This window comes from Stegodyphus dumicola, chromosome 11 (assembly GCF_044657685.1).
Source record: "Stegodyphus dumicola isolate Sdum_Otavi_A_Nest chromosome 11, ASM4465768v1".
NCBI classification, from domain to species: Eukaryota; Metazoa; Arthropoda; class Arachnida; order Araneae; family Eresidae; genus Stegodyphus; species Stegodyphus dumicola.
In genome coordinates this window covers 157,815,106-157,828,976 of record NC_140778.1, presented here as the reverse complement: position 1 = coordinate 157,828,976, position 13,871 = coordinate 157,815,106, and the positions used below count along the sequence as shown (strand labels likewise).

At 33.1% G+C, this 13,871-nt stretch overlaps 1 protein-coding gene across 1 annotated transcript; it reads left to right on the top strand.

The window, feature by feature from the left end:
* The first annotated feature begins 1,142 nt into the window (after nucleotides 1-1,142).
* Nucleotides 1,143-11,992, top strand: LOC118204020 (lipase member I-like). The gene is made up of 3 exons (XM_035376336.2): nucleotides 1,143-1,368; nucleotides 4,290-4,472; nucleotides 11,655-11,992. Exons 1-3 carry the CDS (start codon nucleotides 1,191-1,193, stop codon nucleotides 11,894-11,896), a joined length of 603 nt encoding a protein of 200 aa, XP_035232227.2. The 5' UTR covers nucleotides 1,143-1,190; the 3' UTR covers nucleotides 11,897-11,992.
* Nucleotides 11,993-13,871: the final 1,879 nt, after the last annotated feature.

Genomic DNA, 13,871 nt, shown 5'->3' with positions numbered 1-13,871 from the left:
ACATGTATGTGTATGTAAATGAAAAAAATTCCTCTTTGGGTATAATATAAAATCTGAAAGCTTTTAGATATTTTTTTTTAATTTATTTCTCCTGTTTTTTCCGATACATCGGAGCCTCCAAACCAAGGCCATCAAGATGGCCTTGGTTTGGAGAAAACTTGAAGTGCACAGAAAATATAGGAATAAAATGAAGGTAACTTTTGTTTAGTCGGATGACATGATTTGAAGATGTTGGAAAGCAAACCGATGAAGATTTACGGTAAACCGTAGTACTGAAGTTGGATGTGTTACGTGTGACCAGAATGTCGAGGAACAGAAGACACTTGCATGTCTCAAGTTCAAAAGTGAACTGAATAGCAGGATCAATGGAATTGATTGTTGAAAGAACTTTATTTAAATCATCTTTATTACCTTCAAACAGGGTAAAAGTACAGTCTACGTAGCGGAACCATACCGGGAAGTTTCAAGTTTCCATTAGTCTTCGTCAGAAATATTTTAATAGCTGTGACTTACCTCTCGACCATTTAATCGGAAGTGAGGTCAATATTAATTTATTTTATTATTTAAACGAGACTGGCGTTTATTATCTAATGTAATTTGTTTTGAAGACTGTGTCCTGAATTTTAATGTGTGCTTTTAACTTGTTTTTATATGACTTCATCCTCTGGATTTGGTACATTTCTCTACTTGTTTTTATTTATTGAATTTTAATGTCATCTATTGTAATCATCCCATCTCGTGTTTGGCGCGCTATAATCATCTTTGGTTTTTGCGCCATAATCTCTCACTCACTCAAGTTTCCATTAATTTTGATTTCATTTGTTTTCGTTTGAATTTTGTTGTTTGACTTCTAAATTAATACTTGTTCGGCGTGTTATTTATCTTAATTATCTACATACCTCATAAAGTAGCTTTGAAGTTCGCTATAGTCAACACTCGTCAACAGCCATCTGAATATGATTCCATTTCTGATGAAAATACAGTGTTAATAATGACGGTAGAAATTAAATCCACGGCTGCTTGATTTAGAAAGATGTTTTTAATGGACTAAAAAGCACATAAAATACAAATATATAAAATATTATTTGAATAATGTTGGCATCATACATCTAGTTTTTTTATATTTTCAATTCTCGTAGTTGCTAATTTCAAGCAGTCATTCTTCCACGTTCGACGTCTGCACCATATACATGTATTTTCTCTTAAAATATTTCTTCACTATATATATATGTAACTGTCTTTTTCTCCTAGGTCTGGATCCAGCAGGTCCTGGTTTTCATTACAAAACAAGGGACAGGCGTCTAGATAAAACAGACGCTCGTTTAGTCGATGTAATACATACCAATGGCGCTGATGATATTTTAAAAGGTATCCCTCTTTATTATCTATAACCAAATAAATTCAGGAGAAAGTCTTCTCATCAAAAACATTGAGTTCGAAAAAATGTTCATTTATGTTGCTTTATGTTAAATTTTAACAATACTCCTAAAATCCGTATTCAGTGAAGCTTGTTTTCATGATTTTCTTAGAAATGGGAAATGTAACAAGCTGGAAATGCTGCTTTATAATGACTGTAAAACTGAATGTAGTTAATGCAAATCTGAATATCGTAAATATATTTAGGCTTATCACTAAGGAAATCTCTATTCTACTTTTCGATTTTAGACTAAATGTTAATTTAATCTTATAGTTTGGGAAATATTTTTGCCATATTATTTACTTCTCAGATATTTTTAAACTGCCATTTAAAACTACTTTGCTATTATCGCAGTTTCTTTGGAAAAAGGAAAGCTTTTAATCCCCCTTTGGCGCTAAGACTTTAAGTGACGTCTTGAAAATTTAAATGATTGTTATTCAAAGTGTTTTTTTTATTATTATTATTTTCTTGGAAAATAATTAAAATAAAATCCTATTATATATAATACTTTGGAAAATATAAGACATCTATAAATGAAATTAATTTTAGAGTAAAATAAAAGGAAAAAAGAATAATCATAGGAGAAGGTTCCAGTTGTGCAACCGAAAGCAGCGTTTTGGAGTGAGAAGAGGTGGCCTTAGTTATTTCAAGAGTCATAAGTAAGGATAATGTCTCACTCCAGATTGCTCAAACTCGGAAATATTTCCAGGAAAATTTTGCAAAATACACTAGAACTAAATGGTAAAAACTAAAAATAACGTATAAAGTGGAGCATATTTTTTACCTAAGATTCAAGTAAATGAAAGATGTCTAAACCACTCAATTGAGCAAAATTCTAGACTCCTTGATCATGATGTGAAATGTGGGAATGCAAGAACGGAATCCTGTTCAAGACTGCATCTTAATTTTTTAATGCACCTTTTTACAGTCCTTATTTCGAAAATTTTGAAAATGCATGCGAGGTAAAATCCTACTTGCGATGTTTCTTCATGAAAGGAAGTCTGAAAATTCAAAACGTTTTATTAACGCACGATGTTAAAACATTTTACTAACGCACGACATCAAAACATTTTACTAACACACGACATCAAAACACTTTACTAACGATGCAAAATAATATCGAATTTTTTCTGCGTGATGTGAGAGAAGAAACATCTTCAGTGTTTTCATTATAATCCTTTAAAATAGTATGGTATTCTCAAATTGGTAAGGAAAAAATATTTCCCTTGCTAAAACATCCTAAAATTGACCATACGATGAGAGAGATCTTATGTTTTAAGCTTCATTAAACTGCCTTTTGTCAAGAATGATGAAAACGAGGAACTACAGAAATTTTATGCAAGCAAAAGAATTTCTACTCACCAAAACCTGCTTCCCACAAAGAAAACTCATGATGATAACTGTTTGTAGAGCCGAAAGCAGAGGGAGGAGATTGCACCAAACACTATGGATATATAATTCTTCCTTTCTTCACTTTCATATAAAATACGAAGTGAGAAAGATATCCTTCTCCAGTTCAGACTAAAACTTCAACTTAACAACAGTAAATCTCGCACTTACCATTGTAGAGTATGTATGTTAATTTACCCATTGTCTTTATATTTCAATAATACTGTCACTTCTGTTTCTAGCGTCTAGTAGCTTTCACCAAGATGTAAATAATATATGTGTACATAAGAACATTCTTGAAAGTTAGACAGAAAGCTTTTGCAGCAACGCTGACCGTTGTGATGGTTCATCGCCAAGCTCCGAGACGTTTTTTGTAGTCAGCTTTTCTACTGTCGAACCCCTTTCGCGTTTAGATTTGAGCCAACGCTTATTTGGCTTTTGCTCTGTGAATATCCAGCATTAATTTTACTTTGAATTTTAATTCTTTTTCTGTATTATTTGAAATTCCCTCAAGCTACAGAAATTTAAGACGTAAGCTCAAGTTGTGCATTATTTCAGTTTAAGTTTTCAATTAAAAGCTCTTTCAGACCTTCTTCTGACTAGGTTGCCATTTCCATAGATGGGGCGATAAGTCACCCCCAACTAAGGATCAACGATTTCGGCGATAAGTCCAAGTAGGATTCACGAAATGAAGTTAATTAAGGAACGAAACTCTACACTGTTAGGGAGATGATAATTCCCGAAAATTGTACATTTAGTCAACACTTTGACGCATGAGAAAAAAATTTTGGGGTCATTTTTGGAAAGAAACGAGCTTTGGACCTTTTGGACTTTTAGCGCAGGATATCCATAAACGTTAATACATTCAAAGGCTTTCTTTTATGCTTATAAATAAAACATTTAAAACATTGACTGAAATGAAAAAAACACTGCATAAATCTGATATGATTTTCTTTAAGTGTGTGAAAAGTTCAAAATGATAATCATGTTTTTATCGCATTTTTTAAAATCATTTAAGTTTGTGGATAATCGATCTTGTAGTATCATAAAGACACTACAAGAAATCTATTCATTCGTATTATGATAGCACCTTTGAATAATCTTAGCGAATGGAAGATTGGTTTCAGGGTGTCTTTGAAACTGAAGTCGAATGAAGTAGCAGACTGAAACCCACGAGCTCCCGGTAACAAAATATTCATTGTCTTAAGAGATTGTTCTTCACGAACATTTTGGAACATTAAAAGAGCATGGTCTTCGTTTAGTAGCATTCTGAGTTTAGTTTATTTTTACTTTTCAGCTAATGAATGTCAAATTAGTGCATTATATATAGGGAAGAATTATGTTCATATAAAATCATATCAGTCATTTTGGAAAGCACTGATTCATTAATTTCAAATATTTACCTGCCTTGGAATGCATATTGTTTAACATGCATATAAATTTTGCTAATGAATAAATTTCTTTCGTATGATCTGTAATTTAGGTTTTGGCATCAAGCAACCTATTGGCCATATAAACTTTTATCCTGAGGGAGGTGAAGTGCAAGCAGGATGTCAACCTTCTTTAAAAGTTCTTAATAATTTTAAAAATGAAATGAAGGATATCTGGTACAAAAACTTATTCCAAGCAATGAGCAAGATAATTACAAAACGGATAAAGGAAGAAGGTAAAGCATTTAAAAAATATACTCATATATGTAACAAATTTGCATTATCATATTCTTTTGTGCATAAACCGCACTTTTCTTCACGGAAAGGCAAATGAAAATAGAGGTGGGGCCTATATATGCAAATGAAATGTATTACAAACATTTAGCAACATGGCAGTGCGTATCTAACGAATCAATACGAGATCCATTAGGTAAACATTTCATACGATTGTACATGTTTAGTTATGATTGCAGGTCTTGAGACATGCTGCGGGTTACCGGTACTAATGATACTGGTAATGCAGGTAAATATTTTAGTAGTATCGACAGTGACAGTGAATAAGATGTAGTAAACCAGAAACATTTTCCTTTCGACCTATAAGAAAAAAAATTTATTCATTGTATGGTAATTATCTTCATTTTAGCTGCCTTCTCACCTTTAAAATGGGGAAAAAAAATATTATAGATCGGGTGTCGCCTCGCGGCAAAAACATCGCGGAGAAAAACAACACAAAGCGAAATGCATTTCCGGCTACGATTCAATATAGCAAACATTTGAGTTTCGTCTAAAAAATCTTAAACTTTTTACCTTTATTACTAATCAGAGAGCTTTTAGAGAAACAGTGAACAAATAATCTGAAAAACAGATATTTTGTGTACAGATTATTAAGAATTTGACATAGTGTTTGTTCTTTGGGGAAAAAATGCTACTTTCTTGTAATATATTCATGTTCTTAGGTTATGTTCTTATGTATATTCATGTTGTTGTTACGTCTAATCGTATAAAATTATTACAAAATTATTGCTAGTACTGCTTTTTTCCTGAAAACTAAGGCCAGTTTATGCCTGATGTCAGTTGGATAATTCAGACGCGCCCAAAAAGAAAAATATTATCACTTTTAAAAAGTTAGGGTTACAGCTTTATTTAAATATTCAAATTTTCAAATCTTAATGATTTTTCCTTTATTTATCAAATTATCCATTGTTCAGTCCAAATTTTCCAATGTTTATAATGTCAGTAAGAAGTAACAGTTTAATTATAAAGTCAAATAAAAATTCGAGGGACGGCCCTTTCAGCCACCTAGTATTTTTAACGCAACTTCTGAACAGAGCGAGAATGTTGTTTATTTAAGCTGTACTAAACAACAAACCGTTAAGAATTTTGTACATATACGTTAATTTTAGTGCAATTATACGTGAAATTTTAGTGGAATTATACGTGATTTTTTTGTCTAATATAACATAAAATCTGGAAAGAGAATGCTGTGCCGGAAAAATAAGAATGCAGGGATAAGTCTATTAAATATTGAGTAAATGGCTGTCTCGCTTTGGCGACTAATTTTGTTACCACATTTGCGGAGAATTCGCCAAACTTGGCGACCATTTAGAGACACTTGATTCCAGTTCCTGCATCACCGCAATATGCATTGTAATTGATATCAGATGCAACTGTAACAGTATCCAGCCACATATGTCCTCCAGTAATTTGAAGAAGTAATAGACACTCTCGGCGGCCGGGTGAAAACTACAAAAGGCCGAACAGAGCATCTGCTCTCAAGGTTATACTCAGTGCGTGCAGTTGTTCTATTCACGTAGGCGGACAGCGAAGTTGCTCGTACCTTATTCTGTGGTTTTGAGATTTCTTCAGTAGTGTGCCCTTAGGGTAGCACAAAAATGTCCTTTTTCAAGCCAGCAACTGCTAGATCAGATGACGATTTTAGCGAATATTCGGATTCGGAAAGTCTGCAATCGCTATGAAATCGCAACCTAAATCCCAGGCATGCAGAGTTTCTACAGACTTCGCCGATTTATTTAAGAAAGGAAGGGAAAAGAAGGTGAAAACTCTTGCGGAAACTGAGAAAACTGCCTTCAAACAACCTGCTGATGTGGATGGCAAAGGTTACGTTGTGGAGTTACTAAAGAAAATTGTTAAAGAAATGAACTTAAAACAGATGGGAAGAGAGCTGAAGAAAGCTAAGACTAACAGCGAAGCCAAGGAAAGCTGCAGCACAAGTGGGTACTAAGAATGACGAAAATGCTATGGATACCAGTTCTACCCAAAAAGGAAAAGACGATAGAAATGAAAAAGATGCTTGGATAATCCCTAAAAAGACGTCTAAAGTGCAGAAAAATCCCGAAGCGACGGTAATCAAGAAAAGTAATAGATTCGACTCGCAGGAAAAGATGCAAGAGGAGGAGCCAGAAGGGGGGCTACCCAGACAAAGACCCCCCTCCTCTCGATTGCGTTTCAGAGTAAAGCCATTGATTGGTTGAAAACCGAGGAAATCTTTCTAAAGTTCTCTGCGGAGAGTTTTGAAGCCGAAATGAAAGCCAATTCAATATATGTGATTATCAAATCGTCTAACGGCTATAGAACAGTTACCAAAATTATCCAAGAAAGAGACATTCCAATTCATACCTTCAGAATGAACTTTGAGAAGCCCTTACGGTTTTTTTTTTTTTTTTTTTTTTTTTTTGAAAAACATACCGGACAACGTGACTGAAGAAGCAATATTTCAAGACCTAGAAAGCAGAAATTTCCCAATATTGAAAATGAAGCAATTTCACAGAAACAAGAAAAACAACCAGGAGAAACTTCCAATTTTTTTATTGGAATTAACGAAAAATAAATCAGGATACTCCATTCATAACCTGAACTGTATGTTCAGTGTTAATATTAGGATAGAGAAATTTTTATCAAGGAGATGCCCCATACAGTGTTTTTGCTGTCAGGAGTGGGGCCATTCTGAGCATTTATGTTCTAATTTAAAACGCTGCTGTAAGTGTGGTGAAAACTACAGAAGTATCTAATGTAAGTTAAAGCCAGAAGAACCTCCAAAGTGTATTTTCTGCGGAAATTCACACTTGAGCAGTTACCGCGGGTGCAAGGTGTGCAGAAGAAAATTTGAAAATAAGAGCTCACCGCCGAAGAAGACTACTACCCCACCTACAGCTGCAGATTTCCCCTAAAATTAACCAGCAAAAGCGAGGAAGGAAAGCAGAAACAATCCGAAAAGCCACTTTACAGTTAACGAAAACGTTCAAGCCGTTGTCGGAGGAAGCAAACGAAGCTTTTGATTGGCTCCGAGATAAGCAGGTCAACAAATTCCTAAGAACGGTAATTTCTCAAGTAGAAAAGATAAATGCTACCACAACAGTGGAAAAACTTTTTGCCGGTTTTAATGCGGCAGTGACTCTGATGAAGTGAGCAGAATGTGAGGACTAAGAAGATGATTGAGAGACCACAGAATTGGTCTGGTAAGACTTTGATTTACTGCTTAATGTATGAACTTTCACGAATTACTGCTTACTTTGTCGATTACCAGACACCGATATTTGACACCGGTCAACTTTTTCTCCCCTGCGGGCGGAGGTATAGGTCTACGCCCTCTGATCTAACAAAAACTAAAGCGATAGGCCATTGGCACCATTCGATCTATAGGTTAAAACTCTGTAGTAGTTGGTACCTAAAACCAAGTGATGATTCCTTGATTTCTGCTCTCAGCTGTTATTGCGAATTGTTAATTCAGCATGAATTCGGAGTACTGAGATATCCCCAGATTAGCTTCCTCTTTAGATGTGTTTTGCATTGTGTTGTGTTTAACATTCTTAGTACTTTGATGTGCAACTACTGATTGTACTCTGTGATACTGTGAACACCTGTACGCGTATTTCTGTGCAACGTTTCAGAACTCTGAAGAGTTTCTTTGGATAAAATGAATTTTACCAACCAGTCATCGGACCTTTGTGCTTTCAATATATTACGAACCCGTACGCACGCAACAATAGGATAAAATTGCATTATTCTATTACATTATTTTTAATCACTGCTTACGAAATGAAGATGATACACATCATTATTAAAGTTTTTTTATGCTTGTTAAATATGTATAAATAAAGGAAGCCATAATTCATAGGCATTAAAAAACATCATAAATTCAAATTTTTTTGCTGAGAATGAAAAATATTTTGAATCTGATGGACATATTTTCCAAACTGAAGTAATTTTTTTCAAGTACATAAATTTCAAACATTATAGTTTCAGAATTGTGCTAAATTTCACATATTATGTTTTCAGAATTGAGCTATATGCGTTTATTTTCTAAATACTATTTCTGACGTTAAGAGGAAACTAAAATTTTGAATCTGAGGAACATGATTTTCCAAACTTAGGTAATTTTTTTGTATGAACATAAATTTCAAACATTATAGTTTCAGAATTGTACTAAATTTCAAACATTATATTTTCAGAATTGAGCTGTATGCGTTTATTTTCTAAATGCTATTTCAGACCGTTAAGAGAAAATTAAAATTTTCCAGAAACATGCTTTAATCTGTCAAAATAACTTTAAAAATTTAATGTGCAGTTTTTATACACAAAATTATGCAAATTTGCTTTTTTATTTAAGGAATAATAAAATTTTGGTTTATGTCAAGAAAAAAATACACATATAAATACGAACAAGTGAAAAAAAATAAGAGCTATGCAAATAAATGAAATCGTTATAGCGACAGATAAAACTGTGGTTTTTTTCCAATTCTACTTTTCGAAATCTGTTTTATTGATTCCCTGTTGTTTCCAATTCTATGACAAACGCCCACAGGACTGTCTTTCTTTATTTCTCTCTCGTTTACAATGTGTGTTAGTTGTACATTAATCTTTAAAAAAATTATACAAAGTTAAATTTATAATAAGCACATAGCCCTTAAAGAGTAAATGATGATACTTCTAACATCCACGGGTATGAAGACGTTTGTTAGAATTGGAAATATATGATTACTTTAGCGAACGCTTAAAAAAATGATCGGAAATTCCTCTTTAAAGCGACCACACAAGATTCCATTCGCTCGTGGATGAAGGCCCACCAGCGGCCGAGTTGGTTCTGAGGTTCGAATACAGCGAACGGGCTGGTTGCATGGCCGTTTTCGTGGTTTCCCCCCCCCCATGTGTAACGTGTATACGAGCCAGTTTCCCTTAGAAAGTCCTCCACGAAGGGATCCCTCCCCTTAGGCAGATTGCACTCGAGGCTTTACTGTAATCATATAAACCAAACCAAACATCTGGTGTATGAATTCTTGCAATAATGATCAAAAACCTATGTTTTTTCTGCTCTCAGAAAGACGTCTCTTAGGTCGTCTTAGGGAAATATCAGTATTTCAAAGAGGGTTCACTGCAATTATATATTATTTCTTAAAAAAAAAAAAAAAGAAATTTGCATTTAAATTTTATGGGTATAATTTTAAATTTGAATATTCCAATGACTGATATAAAAAAAAATATTTTCCGTTAATATTCCCATCCTGAACTGGCCACCAGCGACCGATCTGTAAAGTTGCTGAAACTGGTATTTCGACACGGCTTAGAAGCTCGCTGCCTGACATTCTTGTGATTTTCCTAGTATATAATGCAGATATGAAGTAGTTCCTGAGAAAGTAGTCCACAAAGCAGTCCCTTCCTTTAATCAAATAGTCCTAGTGTGCTTTAGTATAATCCACTTAATCTAAATCCTCTACTAAAATATTATGCAGCTGACTTCCGTCATAACTAAAAAATCGACAACCAAATGATTGGCTGCATGCTATACATGAAAATGTTAACGACTATTTAAGAACAAACGGAAACAAAAGATATAATTTTCACTAAAAATATATCAGATTAACAAACGTGGAAGAAAGTAATTTGATAATTAATAAAACAATTTTTATAGAGTTATTCTCATGCAATTACTTATCTGCTTTTCCTAAACGTTTTTAGAATATATTTTTTATGAAAAATTATCATTAAAACTAACGTAAACTTATGAGAAAGATTATCATAAAGATTAATGTATTCGTGACATTTATTAGACAAGTATGCAGATTTAAGTTTCTAATTAGTGGTATAAGTTGCATTAATGTTCTGTTCATTTTCCGTTTGCAAATGCTTAAGTATCCTTCTTACTTTTTCAACAAAAATGTATTAGTTCATTCAAAATTATGAAGTGTAAAAATAAAAATATTCCTCTTTCCTCTTTGTGCTCACAAATCGTTATGCAAATATGCATTTACAACTTTTAAAGCCTGAAAAACCTATGTGTGCGATGTTATGATTTGTAGGGGCTTTATTTTTTACCACGATATTCTCACGACAAAGTCTTTAAACTAAGGAGTTATTTGAACCGCTTATTTTCGATGATGATATTTTGTTTCAGAACTGCGATGTTTTCTCTTTGCTTTCTTTTCTTCCACGATGTTTTGTACCACGACGCTTTCGCCTTGTGTTATTTTCTCCGCTACGTTTTCGTCCGCGATGTTTTCGGCTGTAACTGTAGATCGTAGACAAACTGTGCGTGGATTATTCTCGATTCTTTTTTATTAGAGGTAAAAATTAAGAGGCAGCTTATTACATGCTAGAATATGATAATTATATTTTGTTCTGCACTATATTAAAAAATTGACAAATATTGTTTTATTGATACACATAGATGGCCTGTATGAGACATGCTGTCTAAGGTCATATTCCTCTTGCCATCTCGGGGTAAATTTCTGTTCTAATGCATATAAAAAAGCTATCCTTAGGCTTAAAGTTTTGTTGCCTTCAGCCAAATCGAAGAACATTAGAGTACCTTAACCAGAAGCCAAACTTTCATTTTTGTCAATCAAATTGCAAAAAATTTGAAGACCGTATAATCAAGAACTAAAACCCATTTTTGCTAATTAGATGTAGTTTTTGTATAATGAATTTAATTTTGCTCATATATACTAGGTTAATCGGCGTGAACATCTTCAATAACAAAGTACTCTAGCATGCTCATCAACTAACATTCGTTCGTTATTAAAATTCTGGCTTGTGATTTAAATTTGAATAGCAACCTGCTCTGGGTGATTATCTATAATGTGAGACAAAGAGAAGATAGTGCTATCTTAATTTTTACTGGATTAGAAAAGATTATTCAGATAATTGCAAAGCACTCCAGGGTAATCCGCCTAAGGAATAACTCTTCGTGAAGGACTCTTTAAGAGAGACTACCTGTGGTTCACGTTCCATGAGGAAAATCATGAGAACTTTCTAACAGCCATCCCGTTCACCAGGATTAAACCGTTAGGAGAACTTAAAATAAATGTCACAAGTTGCTGGCAAGTTTTGTTACTAAATTATTAAGTGTTATTTTGAACTTTCTAAAGCTTTTTTTCCTTTTTTTTTTTTTTTTTTTTTTTCAGTGACGAAGTTAATTCAAGACTTGTCCTGTAGTCATTCAAGGTCAACACAGCTGTTTATTGCAAGTATTAGACTATGTAAATTTGAATCTGTAACTTGCGAAAGTTGGGAACATTTCAGCAACTGTAAAAATGTATCTTCAAAACTCATGATGGGATTTTATGCAAACAAAAATATAACAGCAAGTGAAACAGATGAGAAATTTTACTTGAAAACTGACGAATCTTACCCTTATTGTAAATGAGGAAAACTCGTGTAACATGTATTAAGACTACAATGTTTTTATTCTGTTTGAATTTATTGTACAATTTTAAACTGTAGCTCTTAAATGAAAAACTAAAAATTAATTATATAACAAAATGCATATATATACAAAAACGTCTTTATTTTAGTTCCATTCTTATATCACAGTACAACATCAGATATTGAAGTATTTATGATTTAAAATGAGCATAGAGTAAGATGAATAATAACAACAACTTATTTCATTTAGCTGTCTCTACATCAAGGCAGAAAGGAAACTTGCCAAGGTAAAACATGAAATTAGCAAAGCAACAACTTTATGTTTGGATTAGTCTATAGATTTCGAGGGCAAACAGGTGCAGGTCCCACTTCATCAGGAGCAAAGAAATCTGCAACGAAGAGAAAGCCACGGTTGTATTTATACCAAACAGCAGTAAAGCGAACGTGTTAAGTAGTAAGTTTTTAAGTTAATAAAAGTAATTAAGTTAATAGACGCTCTCTATTATCCTAATTTTTTCGACTTTCTTTATTATTTCTGCCGGCATATGAGGCTACATTTTCGTTCGCTTTACTCTTTTGGGGTATGAATACAACCTGTCTTTCCTTTCGTTGCAGATTTCTTTGTTCATGATGAAAAGGGTACTTGTTTGGCCTCGAAATCGATAGTCTTGATTAAAATCTTTACCAAACACAAGGTTGTGGATTATTAATTTTATGTCTGTAAATCATTTCAAAGACTTACCCTGAATTCAATACATCTGAAATGCAAAACAAGTAAAATCAAATTCAAATGCATGAGAAGCAAGATACAAATCTGTTTGATGACAAGGCTCAAACATTAGGCTCTGTATTTTTCATACTGAATTACAACAACCAAGATTCAGATAGCATCAGCATTATTTTCTATTAAGTTAGTGACTTGCTTTTAACGTATCTACAGAAGAGAGGAAAAGAACTTTTTTTTTTTTTTGCACAAAATCAGTAACTTAGTTTCTCTTTAAACTACAAGCTTTTATTTCAGCTTTCGAGCAGAAATGAATTATAACACAAATGTTTTAATATTCCCGAATGTTTAATATAATTACTTAAAACTGTAAACTTGGAAACTGATATTGATCGCTCTTTCTTAGTATAAAATACTTATATGTTACTATTTTTCACAGTAAAACTACATGAGTATTAAGGAACATTACGAAAATTTGAACAGAAGTTATTATTTTACTTAGCGAAATAAAGCAAATATCCCTTCTTGTCAAGATATAGTTATTGCCAACTTACACACCATTAAATATATAAATACTAGTGTTTTTAGCTAAAAGATACGTTTGTATCATACTGGTCCACAACAGGAGATTCCTTATCTTGCTCTTAGCAGTTCCTTAACGAGCCTGGAGGAGGTAAAAAACATGAGCGAATTGTTTAGATAAAAGATTACCCACTAATACGTATATATATAGCATTTGCCAGCATTCACACAATAAGTATAAATAGGAAGTTTTAATAACCAAAAAGACACTAAAATATAAATCTTACAGATAACGAAAATCACTTCGCATTGGCTAAACGCCCACAACTCTTCGCTCCCCCCTACCTACGTCATCCAAAAATAAGACGATTGAATTTAGCAGCCATTTTTCTGCATGTTTCCAGAGGGACAGCTTTACATCGCCGAAGGTCAGTTTTTTGTTTCTTTTGTTACAACTTTTTCTTGGTCTTAGCAAGACCCACTGAGTTGTTCTTTTCTCAATTTTATTTTATATTGATTATTAACTACAAGTTTTCTTACAGTTTCATAAAATCTACAGTTTTTAAAAATTAAATTGTTAATCTTTAAGCTTGCAGGCCCAGCCCGAATATATTTGTATTTTTAGGACTAATAGCTCATCGCTATTTATTTTCGTTTCGATTTTAATTTTAGACTAGATTTAGAAAGTTTGATTTTGATTTACATATTTTAACACCTTAATGTGTCTTTC

Coding starts and splice junctions, on each gene's coding strand:
- LOC118204020 (XM_035376336.2), top strand. CDS start 1,191: ATGTATTTTCTCTTAAAATATTTCTTCACTATATATATATGTAACTGT. Junction 1,369..4,289: donor CGCTGATGATATTTTAAAAG/GTATCCCTCTTT, acceptor TCTGTAATTTAG/GTTTTGGCATCAAGCAACCT. Junction 4,473..11,654: donor AAAACGGATAAAGGAAGAAG/GTAAAGCATTTA, acceptor TTTTTTTTTCAG/TGACGAAGTTAATTCAAGAC.